This window comes from Pelophylax lessonae, assembly GCF_965119305.1.
Source record: "Pelophylax lessonae genome assembly, chromosome: 12".
NCBI classification, from domain to species: Eukaryota; Metazoa; Chordata; class Amphibia; order Anura; family Ranidae; genus Pelophylax; species Pelophylax lessonae.
Window position 1 is genome coordinate 75,086,755 of NC_138779.1, and position 14,438 is coordinate 75,101,192.

Consider the following 14,438-nt stretch of genomic DNA (forward strand, 5'->3'; position numbering starts at 1 on the left):
AAAGGTTACAGGAAGTGGAAATATGTAGGGAGAGAGAAGGGTTATAAAAGGTTGGGGATATTAGGTGAAGGAGGCAATGGTTTGAGCAAGTTAGTTGCAAGTGAAGCTATAGTGGTTGAAGATAAGACAGGAGTATTGGCAGGGGAAGGGTTAGGAGAGTGGCACACAAGAGGTAAGTGTTAGAATGTTAGATACAGGGGGGGTTGCAGAGGTTTATAAATCAAATATAGGGCAGGGTTATAAGGCTTGGGGGGTCTTAAGTAAAGGAGGTAATGGTGTGAGCATGGTATCTGCAGGGGAGCTATGGAAACCTAAGATGATAAGTCAGGAGTGGGAGGAGGAGATGGGTTATAAGAATTGGTGGTTTCAGGTAAATGAGGTAATGGTTTGAGCATGTTAGCTGCAGGGGAGCTATAGTGGTTGAAAAGGATTCAGAACTACTGGCAGGGCAAGGGTTATAAAAGACAGTGGATTCAGGTACAGGATGCAATGGTGTGAGTAGGTTACCTGCTGTGGGGGCTATCACACGTGAGGGTGAGAAGTCATTAGAAGCCTCAGGGGAGGGTTTATGAGGGTTGGGAATTTCAGATACAGGAGGTAATTGTGTGAGCATGTTAGCTAAGAGGTAGTTCTAGAAGTTGGGGAAGTCTGGAGCAGTGGGAACAGGACTGAAGCTCAGGTGCTCTGACTTGTATCTTGCACAGGGGTCTGGGTGTGTCAAGCTAGGCCACTGGCTGATCACATTGAATGCCATGGGTTAAAGTACACCTGCAGTATGTCAACTAACCTGTACCACCAATAAAATTATGAATGATAAGGTTTCCATCTAAAAACCAAACAATGCAGCCTTTAATCTGTGCCAATTTCCTGGTCATTATTACTATAATAAGAAGGGCAATGACAGTGACTGTCTGGAGGCTCCAGAAATATATTGTGCCTGCAGGGGATGGAAATGTTTATAAATTGCAATGCGCCAATGTACGCTTTTTGCACTTCAGTGATATTTTTCTATAAGGAAGCAATGAGGTCCAGGATTGACCATGCTGCACCATTATAAGAGTTCCTAATCCTTTATCAGTGCTGTGAAGTGCTATCCTGCTGGATAAACCGTGCGGAAAAAGGTAAAGAGATGGAAAGGTGCCCATTTTTGTGAATTTCTATGGCACATTATATTAGTTCAAGTAAGGAGGTAATCAGACATTTGCAGATCCCAATGACCTCCAGAAATTCAGTGATGTATTGCACATCCAATCATTACATAATGTGTATTGTAAAGGATTTAATTTCATCCTTAAAGTGCAGGAGATGTCGGTTCCTGAAGAGAATTGTTCTGTCTGAATGGCATACAGTTGAGGAGGATTTAACCCCTTTCCTGCTTGAGATACCTGCGCAGTGCAGTAGAGCAAAGATCACCACCACCTTCCCTGATGCAAAGACTTGCAGGATGCTACAAAGTACAAAAAAAAAAAAAACTTTTCTATTTACTTCAGGGAAATCCACGGATCCATCTTCCGCTAAATTGGCCTTGAAGTCCTGCCTTTAAATGGCAAAGAGGTATCTTTGCAAGGAGATGCAGGTCTTTCCAGCAGTGAAGGGGTTGCAAGGACAAATGTCCTAAGAAAAAGCCCCCTAGAACTGAGAAACCAGATTTCTCTTCCATTGGCTCCACCTCTTCAGCTCCGGTAGACAGTGCAGGCTTCTCCTTGACGTTAGAGACTTGAGTCTTTGTCAGAGGCTGGTGGAGGAGACCGAAAGAGTAGGAGAGGAGGGCGGAGGGAAGTTGAGAAGTTCTAGCACCGCCACCCCTACGCTGCTCCTCCGGGTGAACATACAAGATGCAGCGACCCACTTGTTGGTACGTGGATTGTACTTTTCTATGGAGTTTAAGCTTGAGCTTCCATCATTGCCTCCTACTGCATAAAGCCACCCATCCATGGCCACAAGATCATGCGTGCTTCTGTAGAAAGACAATAGAATAGATAAAGATTCTAAAAAATATTGTACCCCCGAAACTATAAGTAGGAAAATAATGTTCAATAAAAAGAAAGTGTGATCTAGAAGCCATAATAAAATCTCAAATATCAAGAAAAAAAACCTGACCGGAATACAAGACTTCCTCTGCAAATCCATGTTTAGGAGTGCTTGGCACCCGAGTGATTTTATACAGCATAACCCAGGATACTTATGTGTCGAGGGCTGAGCTGTAAGTTGTACTGATTTTGCTAAATGTATGGCACAATAATGATTGGCATGCTTACTAGTTTTATTTTTCTCTTGTTAATCAGTCAGCCAACTCTTAAGCTGGCCATCGATGGATCAAAAAAAAAAAAAAAAGAATAGATTCCCATATTCACACATTCGAGGTGGAGGAAGAAACTGCATCGTGCTGTTTGGTGTGCCACCATAAGAAGCCTCTTCCTATTGTGGCACATCTGTGGGCTTGATCCCGACCTGTGCTGACGGAGTCCATAGACACAGACAGTGCAGCTTGCCCCTGCCTCCCACATCTCAGGATTTGACTGACAGCCGCAGGGGCCAATGATTCCCGCTGTCTCAGAAAATCATGTAAGAGTGGGGAGAGCGGCGACATACAGACACAGCGTTGGATCGAGTGAAGGCTAACATCTAAACATTTTTTACCTTAAAGTGGTTGTAAACCTCATACATGAACAAAGCATAGTCCTCAATAGTGTGTGCTTTTCTCAGTCCAGGGCACTAAGCGTCATTTCTGTTTGCTGCCTGGTTCCTCTGCTAACTGCATGAGTCACTTCTGACAAGTTTTTCTGACACCAAGAGAAAAAAAAAAAAGTGACAGTGGAGAGATCTTCAGCACACAGCCTGTGGTTGACAGCCTCAGAGATGTTTCTGTGTGTTATGTGAAGGGGGGAGTGTCCTTTCCCTCCAATAAGCTCTCTGAGCTTCCTCACGGAGCTCTGCCGTAAGTCATTTCAGCTTTCTGTTCACTTGTTTTCTTACAGCTCAGGCAAGCTTCATACATTTTGCACTTTGAACGGATGTAGAGAAGAGAAGACTGCAGATAAACAGGTGCAACTTATATATAATGACTGGTTTTATATCTGTGTGTCACCTTGGACCAGTCACTTCACTGCATTATGTAAGGGTTTACAACCATTTTAATGCAGATAATGTACGAAGGTAAAAGATGTTAAAGGCTTTAGAACCACTTTAAGTCACTAATCATCATCAGGATGTTTGCTACCTTTAAAGGCAATAACCGCAATTCAGGCAGAGGGGATCTGAGACTGCAGTGTCCTTCAATCTGAATACTGGACAGGAAGCACAGTAAAAGTATTAAAATATCATTATACCAGCTTCTTTTTGTCTGGGGCTTACTGGCTCTTTAAAGAGGATCGGACTTGTTTCTCTAGTTTCAGGAAGTAGACTGGTTCATTATTATTCAGTCTTCTAGAGTTTAGTTCTGGTTTGTGATCTGAGAATAGGATTTAAACATCAAACAATAGGAAGTGCTTGTGAAAGTTTAATACCACCTCAATTGAAATTCCTCGATGGCACATTGGGGTCCTAAGCCCTGTGTTGTGCTTAGATATACATAATCAATATATAAAAACTGGTTACTGCATATTTGTGACACTGTTCCCGGGACCTCTTCAACAACTGAATTAACTCAATGAGGGGTGAGGTTGCCTATATGTACAGGTCAGGCAGGATGGCCAGATTATTTAACATGTGGCCAACATAAATCTGGCTGCAAACAGACAAGTTCTCACCAACAACCACCAAGGCTGTCCAACCTTAAAGGGGTTTTATACCCTTGTTCTTTAAAAAATAAAAATAACAAAACATGCCTATGCTTACCTACTCTGCACAATGGTTTTGCACAGAACAGCCCTGATCCTCTTCTTCTGGGGTGCCCGGCCGGCACTCCAGGCCCCTCCTTTTCATTGGGTGCCCCCTGGGGGCACCGTGCGGGCTTGCTACCGAGTCCCGCTGCTGCATTCATTGACAGACAGCAGGACCCGGCCCCGCGTCCCTGCATTGTATTGACAGCAGTGGGCTGGAGCGGTTGCGCTCGTTGGATTGGATAAAGCTCAGGTAAGAAGGTGAAAAACCTTGAGGCTTTACAACCACTTTAAGACTAGCTTCACACCTCTGCACACATGTTACTGCAATACATGGTATAGCACCATGTACATTTTAGTGTGTTGTAGGGCCATGTATTCCAAATGGCAACCCAACACATTCAAACAATACAGCTGTGTTGAAGCGCACCACAATGCATGGTAATGCACCATCGTTGTGGTATGCTGCATCAGAAAAAGTCATGCTTTTTTAGCACATTGTTGGCCTATTGGTAGGAAACTAGCCTAAAAAGAATACAGGTGCATCTCAAAATTAGAATATCATCAAAAAGTTCATTTTTTTTTCAGTAATTCAAATAGTTGAAAAAGTAAAATTTAAATTATATAGATTCATTACACACAGAGTGATATATTTCAAGCATTTCTTTCTTTTCATTTTGAGGATTATGGCTTGCAGTTAGTGAAAACCCAAAATTCGGTATCTCAGAAAATTTGATTACACAAGACCAATAGAAAAATGATTTTTAATAGAGAAATGTTGGCTTACTGAAAAGTATGTCCATGTACAGTACAGTATGTACTCAATACTTGGCCGGGGCTCCTTTTGCATGAACTACTGCATCAGTGTGGCGTGGCATGAGGCGATCAGCCTGTTGCACTGCTGAGGTGTTATGGAAGCCCAGGTTGCTTTGATAGAGGCCTTCAGCTCGTCTGCATTGTTGGGTCTGCTGTCTCTTATCTTTCTCTTGACAATACCCCACAGATTCTCTATGGGGTTTTGGTCAGGCGAGATGGCTGGCCAATCAAACACAGTGATAACATGATCATTAAACCAGGTATTGGTACTTTTGGCAGTGTAGGCAGGTCCCAAGTCCTGCTGGAAAATGAAATCAGCATCTCCATAAAGCTGGCCAGCAGATGGAAGCATGAAGTGCTCTAGAATGCCTTGGTAGAGGGCTGCACTGACTTAGACTTGATAAAACACAGTGGACCAACACCAGCAGATGACATGGTTCCCCAAATCATCACAGACTGTGGAAACTTCACACTGGACCTCGTGCAACTTGGATTCTGTGCCTCCCCACTCCTTCTCCAGAATCTGGGATCTTGATTTCCAAATTAAATGCAAAATTTACTTTAATCTGAAAAAAGGACTTTGCAGCACTGAGCAACAGTCCAGACCTTTTCCTCCTTAGCCAAGGTAAGACACCTCTGATGTTGTCTCTGGTTCAGGAGTAGCTTGACACAAGGAATGTGACAGTTGTAGCCCCTGTTCCGGATATGTCTGTGTGGGGTGACACCAGTCGTAGTCACTCCTTGTGAATCTCCCCCAAATTCTTGAATGGCCTTTGCTTTACAATCCTCTTAAGGCTGCAGTTTTCTACCACACTTTTTCCTTCCACTCAACTTTCCATTAATATGCTTGGATACAGCACTGAGAACAGCCAGCTTTTTAAGAAATTACCTTATGTGACTTACCCTCCCTTGTGGAGGGTGTCAATGACTGTCTACTGGACAACTTTCAAGATCTTCAACTTTCAACATCTTCCCCATGATTGTGTTACCTACTGAACCTGGCTGAGAGGCCATTTAAAGGCTCAGGAAACCTTTACAGGTGTTTTGAGTTAATTAGCTGATGAGAGTGTGACACCATGAGCTTACAATATTGAACTTTTTCACAATATTCAAATTTTCTGAGATGCTGAATTTTGGGTTTTCACTAGCTGTAAGCCATAATCATCAAAATTAAAAGAAGGAAATGCTTGAAATATATCACCCTGCGTGTAATTAATCTATATAATATAGGAGTTTAACTTTTTGAATTACTGAAATAAATTACCTTTTTGACGATATTCTAATTTTTGAGATGCATCTGAATATAGCAGTTTTGTAAATATTTTCTTGATTTACTTGTTAAAAGGTAAGGATAAGGAAAAATGTTACTTTTTTTTTCCAAGGCAGATAAATATAAAATATTGTATATTAATATTTTGTATTTTTTTAGCTAGTAGGTGGAGCTCTTGCCTCTTTTTTTACAAGTGTTATTCTATATCTTACAACCTGCTGAAAAGGGGTGGGGGTAGGAATAGGCAGACCAGATCTTGACTGAGAAAGTTGTGGTCAATATGTGAGCAACAGTATTAGTGATCATGTCGCTGGCAGCACATTACCAGCAAAAGGGCCGCTGAAAGCAATCACCAACTTCTATGACGTCCCCACTTTAACAAGGGAGATTCAGCAAAGTTACAATGAGGGAGTAAAACTGCTGGAACATTTAGTGATTCGGTTCCTGGTGATCTGCTGCCAGCGACAGGTTCACTTTTGTGACACTGCACCTAAAAAGTACCTGTCACCCACCTCTGAGCGCTCCCTGCCAATCATTTGTCTGTTGTAACCCTTAAAAGATATCTTGCACTCGTGGGTTTGGGAGAACATGTGGCTTTCTCTCCTTGTTTCCTGGATGCAGTGCACAGACCTTAGTAGCCAATCACCAGGCCCGAACACCATCAGCTGTAAACAGGGGCAAAGTCATTAACCCTGCATAAGCTTGGACACAGATGATCATGGGTTTATATAGGAATAAGACTCTGAGCTCTGACTAATGAACAGAATAGTGGGGTAGCATGGAGAAGGTAAGCATCAGTGTGGTTGATTTACTAAAACTGGTGAGTCCAAAATCTGGTGCAGCTGTGCAAGGTAGCCAATCCGCTTCTAACTTCAGCTTGTTCAATTAAGCTTTGACAAAAACCATGCAGAGCTGCATTACATTTTGCACTCTCCTGTTTTAGTAAACCAACCCCAGTGTGTATATCGGTGGCATATCAAAAGAACCTGTCACTTTGCCCTGAATGAGCAAAGTTAAATGGGGAAGTATGGCCAAAGCTTTTTTTGGCCATGCTTCTCCTATGGATCACAGGACTGCAGTTTATTCTGCACTCCTGTGATCCGTTTTCAGCTTACAGGGGGCTGAAGTCCACTGTCGGCTGATGTCACAGAGCCGGTCCAGGCTCTGAAAAGATCTTGACCATATGGTCAGTATCCGTCCAGAAGTCTGGACTGGCAGCTGGCTCAGTCTCTCAGCAATCCACTGAGAGCCTGAGCCAGCCCCTCCCTCCCTCTCCACAGTCCAGCGCTGGAGGGGAGAGCAGAGAGACACTAACTGACAGTCCTGGCTCTCTGCTCAGAGCAGAGGGGGGAGAACTGAGTGACCAGCAGTGTTTGATCACTCAGTTCTCACTACCAAGGCGGCAGGGAACAGATGCAGCATCAGATGCAGCATCAGATCGATGCTGCATCCACCTAGGTGAGTATAAATGTTTATTTTTGTGAATCCTGAACTTCTTTAAAGCCTGGTACACACTATTAGTAGTTTTTCATTCAACCCAGCAGGCTGAACAAAATAGCAAACAGACAGAGGAGCTTGGGAGGAGCTCAGTGTATCTAACTATGCAATGTTATTATATCGATCTCCCTGCTGAGCTATTGTGTTCTGACAGAGGGATTGCCCCCCTTGCCAGAACACGCTGGTTAGCGCTGGCATGCATTGGCTGTCTGCGCTGATTGGATGCCGATCAAATACTGGTTTTCCAGCATGTTAGTTCGACAGAAGCCAGCCGTTCAGACCGTGTGTATCAGGCTTAAGCGAGCCAGCTACTTAAATGACTGCTAAATAGATTACTGTGTAAAGCATTCTCTAGTGGAAATGGATTGTTTCTCATTACACAATCTCCTGAGGCTATCCAGCAGGGGGTTACAGAAATCACCCCTCCCCTGTGGCAGCACCAATCTCCCAGCTGGAGGTTATCTGAGGGCAGAAAATCATCTCATGAACATAATGAGTGCTTGTGTAACCATGAGACTCCTCTCTTTGATGCAATCCTAAAGGGTGAATATGGATAAGGGTAGCCAGTAACCTCCATCGAATCCTCTAAATGATACAAAGCAATTATGACTTTTGCGTTGATTTGGGGCAAATAACAGATAATGTAAGAAATGTACAGTATCAATGTGGATGTTATATTGCACAATTCCTTCAGACCATATTACCTCCTAATGTTCATTGGTGCCACACTCTCCCATGTGTTTGCCTTTGGGTTATATCTCTCCACGGAATTCAGACAGCTTGTGCCATCATTTCCTCCTGCTACATACAGCATTCCCTCTAGCACAGCCACCCCAGCACTGCTACGGCGGCTTAACATGTTAGCAATCGGGGTCCAAGTGTTTATCTGCAAAAAAGAATAAAAAGAAAAAGTTTAAGGAAAGAAAGGGATTGCCTAAATTAATAAAAATAGGCCAAATAATTAGCTCTTCTTTTCCCTAACCTTTGGGAGTGGATTTGTAAACCAAACTCCCATTATTTATAACTTGTTTCAAAAATTCCACTAGAATTATAATGTGCTATTCAACTTTATTCAAACCTAGCCATAAGAGAATCTCAAAATTATCTAAAAATGTTGCTATAAATACTTCTTACAGGTAAAAACTTTATAAAGAAGACACACGCAGTTAACATGCACACACGGCAGTATATACCATTTTTAAAGCAGATGTAAACCCTAACTTAAAATTTCATTTGAAAAAGCACAGTGTATCACTCCAACGATGGCTGTATGATATTTCTCAGGGAGGGTTTGCCAATAGTGACAACAGTAGACCATGCCGATGCAGTGTGTTGCAACTGCTGCTTGCAGTGGCTATTGGACCCATGTGACAGGGTGAAATGTGGGCGTACGATTGGAAGATAGGGACAAAGCAATGTCATCTATATTCCAGGAAGTGCCTGAAGGAACTTTTATGGCAGGATCACTCAACATTGTTTATTAAAAACTGCAGTTTTAACTTCCGGTTCCGGCGCCTGATGAGCTAGGCGGTTGCAACGGCGGCTCCGGACACACCTGCTTAAAACATCGGCTTACCAGCTCCCGGGACCAGAGGCTTGCACCCCTTCCACCTCCTAATCCTCAGGGGACATCCCAGGTATGGACCGATTTGTCATCCACGGCGCTCCGAGCCCAGGAGAGACCCGCTCGGATGCGGATCCTCCCGCCGCACCAGCAGACAATATGGCCGCGGCAGCTGCACAGCACCTCGCGGGTTCCCCGCCCCCCCCGGCACCGATGTCCGCAGCTCTCCCTTGTTCGGAAGATCAGTATACCCGCATAGCCCAGGCAGTAGCTGCTCTGCTGCTTCCCACCATCACGGCTGCAGTGGACAAAGCTGTCACGGACGGCATCACACAGATACGCAGGGAGGTGGGGGAACAAGCTCGGAGGCTCACAGACTTAGAGCACAGGCTCTCTGAAGTGGAGGATGAGGTTCAATCGAATCTCTCCAATGACCAAAAAACGGCACAGACTCAGCAATACATATTGGACAAGCTGGAAGATCTCGAGAATCGCTCACGCAGGAATAATCTGCGAATCATAGGAATCCCAGAGTCTTTCACTGCTGCTGCCCTGCCTGACATGTGCTCTAACCGCATCCCCCAGGCGTTGGGGATTACAACGCCATGCACAGTAGAAAGGGCACATAGACTGGGTTCACCTTCGAATGATAGGCGCACACCGCGCCCAGTGATCGTGCGTTTCTTAAACTATGCTGACAGGAATGCCATTCTCAAATCGTACCGCAATGCCAAAGCGCTGCAATTGGAAGGCCACAAATTGTTATTGTTTGCGGATTATTCACAAGACGTCGCAAGGCGACGAAAAGCATTCCAGCCACTTTGTTCCGCACTATACCACAAGGGTATTAAATTTACTTTGGCCTACCCAGCGATCTTGCGATTTAATACACCAGCGGGAGACTCTAAATCTTTCACGCATCCTGACGAGGCTTCTGACTTCCTTCAAGCACACATGCAAATGGCTATGGAGACCCAAGAGTCCTCTCCAGTCTCCCCGTTCTTGGGCGCCAGGGACACACGTGGTCCACGAAAGGATTCCTCTAAAAGGGCAAGATACGCGCATAATTCTAATGGAGACCGGAAGCGCTAACAGCACAATCTACTCTCTTTCATATGAGTTGGTCGGTTGCAACACTTTTGCTCCACTACCCCCCAGGTATATAGTTAAGTCTTTGGGAATATGCCCGGGTGATCCCTACTCTGCACCAGGCTCCTGAGTTATCATTGCCAGGGCAGAGTTTTTCTTTCTTTATATGTCCCCCCCTAGGGGGTTATTGCGGTTTATCCAAAGTTTTCACACGGCTCTAATACCAAGCAAGGGAAAAACTGAGGTTCATTCCTGTTGTTTTATTGATTTATTGCTGTATTGGTTCAATGTTTTAATGTCTTCTTTTCTTATGTCACTCCTGGTTGCAACCAGCATCTCCCCTCACTCAGCCTTACCGGCCAAGCCTCACTGGCGCCACTCTTACTACCAGAAGGTTTGCTACTTTGGTTAGGTGGAGGCCTCAGCGATCATGTCATTTTCAGACATGGGACCCTGCGACTCCTGATTCACCCACAAGAGGGTGGCGTCGTGGGAGCTGGGCTAGTGTCTGCTCGATCCGGTAACGCCGTGCTGGTGAGATGCAGCTTGTCAGGAAGAAAGCGAAGTCCCAGACTTCTTTGGTATGTTTTTTTGTACTTCTATCACGGTATATTGTATCTACATGTTTACTCCTTCTTGGGAATACCTATCTACATCTATCTCGGCAGAAGACAGGCACTGCTTCTCCGCTAGGCACTCAACCTACACATTTACATTTCACAGACTCCCCCCTCCCTCTACTCTTACTAATAGAACCACTATGTACTCCCCTTCTATTTGATCCTCCTTGATGTTAAAATAATATCATGGAACACCAAAGGGCTCAGGTCCCCTCACAAGAGAATGGCAATACTACGTCATTTGAAAAGACTTAAGGCGGATATCGCTATTTTGCAGGAAACCCACTTACCGACTTCAGATTTCCATCGTATGAAAAAACTATGGGTAGGACAGGTACGCGGTTCAGCGGCAGTAAATCATAAGGCGGGAGTTATCACGCTGATTAATAAAGCCCTACCTTGTGAAATTGTGGCGGAGGAGGCGGATACCGAGGGCAGGTTGCTGACTTTGACACTCAAGATTAGGGACACCACGCTAGTTGTAGCAAATGTGTACGCCCCAAATTCACCCTCCAAATCGTACTTTCAATCACTTACCTCCTCCTTAGCCCCCATGGTTCATCTACCTCTATTGGTGGGGGGGGACTTCAATTCGGTAATGGATACCCTAGAAGACAGATCTAAGGACAAGGGCAAACCGTCCCCCCATCAGTCCCAGCCGCTATACCTACCTGATTTTGCGGCATCTCTAGACCTAACTGATGTCTGGCGTCAAGCCAACCCATTAGGCAGGGAGTATACCTTCTTTTCCCACCCCCACGACAGTTTATCTCGCATTGACTATTTTTTTTGCAATCACTTCTTCCTCCAGAGGTCATCCAATCCCCTCATTGGGGATATGGCGATTTCAGACCACGCTCCAGTATCTCTTCTGTTCTCTGACTACCAATCACCCAACACCACTAGAATCTGGCGGTTCCCCTCCTTCCTGGCCAACAACGTAGAATTGCAGTCCCTGCTAAAAAAAGTCTGGACAGACTTTTTGAGCGACAACGCTCAACATACACATGACCCGGCTCTCCTATGGGAAACGGGAAAAGCAGTGCTGCGAGGCCACATCATCGCCTTTAGTACGGCTTATAAACGTAAGACCTCTGCCCATCTTTGCCAAGCCAGCGACGCATTACGACGAGCACAAGTAAACCTTTCTCGTTCGAATACCGCTACTCACAGAACCGAGTGGAAGAAGGCTAAACAGGACTTTGACCACTGGGCAGAAATGTCCGAATGTTTCCGTCATTCTCTTCGGGACCTTGCATTACATAAATTTGGCAATAAATCGGGGAAATTGCTGGCACAGCTTTGTAAAACTCAATACACCCCAACGCACATTGCTTCAATCAAGAACTCTAGAGGCGAGATCTGTACATCGCGGGAGGACATCTCCCAAGCGATGCATGACTTCTACTCCTCTCTTTATGGTCGAGACCACATCGACCTACAGAAAGCAAATGCTTTCCTGGATGGGGTTTCGCTCCCCAGGATAGACCCTACAGCCTTATCTGACCTTAATGCCCCGATCACACTTGCAGAAGTTTCTGCCACTATCCACACTTTATCCCCTGGCAAAGCACCTGGCCCGGACGGGTACACCTCAGATTTTTTTAAACTTACCTCGGACGTAATCTCCCCGACTTTGACCTCGGTTTATCAAAAGATCTTAGATGGTGATCCATACTTGCCCTCGGGCTTCCAAGCCCATATTAAACTGATTCCCAAACCGGGCAAAGATCCCTTGGAACCGGGTTCCTACCGACCCATCTCCCTTTTAAACTTAGATTCCAAAATACTCTCAAAAATCATTGCTAACAGACTGGCGAAAATTATGCCGAGCATTATCCACCCAGCCCAAGCAGGGTTCACAAAAGGACGCTCGGCGACCTCTAACATCAGGAAAGTCTTATCTGTACTGGAAATGGCGAAAACAAATCCACTACTTGACATGGCCATTATCACGCTACATGCAGAGAAGGCCTTCGACAATGTCAACTTCACATGGCTCCTTAAAGTGTTGGAGAGATTGGGCTTCGAAGGGCCTTTTCTGCATCTCATACAATCCATGTATTCTGCCCCTACTGCCACGGTCATCACGAATGGCCACCCATCTCCATCTTTTTCCCTTTTCAAGGGAACTCGTCAGGGATGCCCCCTATCTCCCCTGTTGTTTAATTTGGCCATTGAGCCGTTATCCCGAATATTGACATCCCACCCTGGTCTCCATGGGGTACGAGTGGGAGCTCAGGAGGTGGGGTCGGCCATGTTTGCAGATGATATCCTCATCTTTACCTCGGATCCGGCCAAGGACATCCCTCTGATCCACAACATCTTCAACACCTTTCGCTCCTGCGCGGGTTTGAAAATTAATTTTTCCAAGAGCAAAATATTACCTCTTGGACAGATCGATCCCACCTCCTGGGAGTCAGAGTCAGTATTTAAGATCGCCAAAAGCCACATCAAATACCTTGGAATTAACATAGGTAAAACCCCCTCTTCTATATGTACTTTGAACTTTCCGCCGGTACTTAGGGACATCACCAAAAAGTTGGAAGCGTGGTCTGGGTTGCCTTTGTCTTTGCTGGGTAGGTGTCATCTCTTCAAGATGATGTGCTTTCCAAAACTCCTTTACCCTTTACAAACGATCCCACTATTGTTAAAACACAAAGATACACAACTCTTATATCAATCACTCCAAAAGTTCCTCTGGAGAGGGAAGCGACCTCGAATAGCCCTCAAAAAATTGTTTTTACCAAGGGGTGGGGGTGGGGCGAACATCCCCGACATCAGACTTTATAATATAGCCTGTCTTCTCCGAATAGGTTTGGATTGGGTGTCAGGCCACTCCCACTTCTCTAATTATGACATTGAAAAGCAAATGGTTGCTCCATTTACCCTGGGAGCCCTCCTGCACTGCTCCCTTTCCTCTTTGCCTGCTGCACTCAAAAACAATCTGCTCCTCAGAGACACTATAATTGCTTGGAGAGAAACGTGTAAATTTCTCACCCTATCTCCCAAAATTACAAGATACCTGCCCATAGTAGGCCACCCTCTGTTCCATCAACCTCTCCAATATGCTGCATACTTGCGCTGGCCTTCACACAACCTCAGGAACTTTGCCCAACTGTTTGATACGTCCTCGGGCCGCCCTCTCCCGCTACAGGAGATCTGTTCGAAGTTCAACATTCCGCTTGCTGACTTTCTTCATGTTCATCAGGCCACTGATTTTGCTACCCATCTCTGCCGAGATATCGCCAAGAGCCTCAAACCTTCTCTATTGGATACCCTCGTTAGCATTCCCAAGCCGAGCATTTCAAACATATACAAGCCACTCCAACGTCACCGGCTTCTGCAAAAAGCAATGCCTCTTACATCACCCTGGGAAAAAGACTTCCACTTTTCAAACCTTCCATCCTGCATTCTGGCAGGGTACAGGTCAACATGCTCAATCATCGCAAATGAGTTCTGGAAGGAACAGCAACTGAAAATAGTTCACCGGGCATATGCTCCCTTTACTTTTTCACCTACCGCTAATGCTCCACAGCAATGTGCATGGTGCTTGAAGAACAGACCAACTTTATCCCACAGGTTTTGGTCCTGTCCCGTCACCTCAAAATTCTGGATAGAGGTGGAACTGTTTGCCCAACGGATCACAGGTCTTATTCCAACTGGACACCCACTTCTACTACTATTTGGCTATCTAGATGGACGATCACTGGGTTTTGACAATTCCCAATCTGCAATTCTTGCTGCAAATAAAGCATGGC

The 14,438-nt window shown here is 45.1% G+C and overlaps 1 protein-coding gene across 2 annotated transcripts in view; it reads right to left on the minus strand.

The window, feature by feature from the left end:
• Positions 1–573: 573 nt before the first annotated feature.
• The window catches only part of KLHL17 (kelch like family member 17), a 126,430-nt gene continuing 112,565 nt past the window's right edge, over positions 574–14,438 (minus strand). For both annotated transcript variants that reach the window (XM_082274339.1, XM_082274338.1), the window contains 3 exons: positions 8,109–8,290; positions 732–1,957; positions 574–674 (listed from right to left, as the gene is read on the minus strand). In XM_082274339.1, coding sequence (XP_082130465.1) covers positions 1,729–1,957; positions 8,109–8,290 — 411 coding nt within the window. In that variant the 3' untranslated portion in view covers positions 574–674; positions 732–1,728. The remainder of the gene's footprint in view (positions 675–731; positions 1,958–8,108; positions 8,291–14,438) is intronic.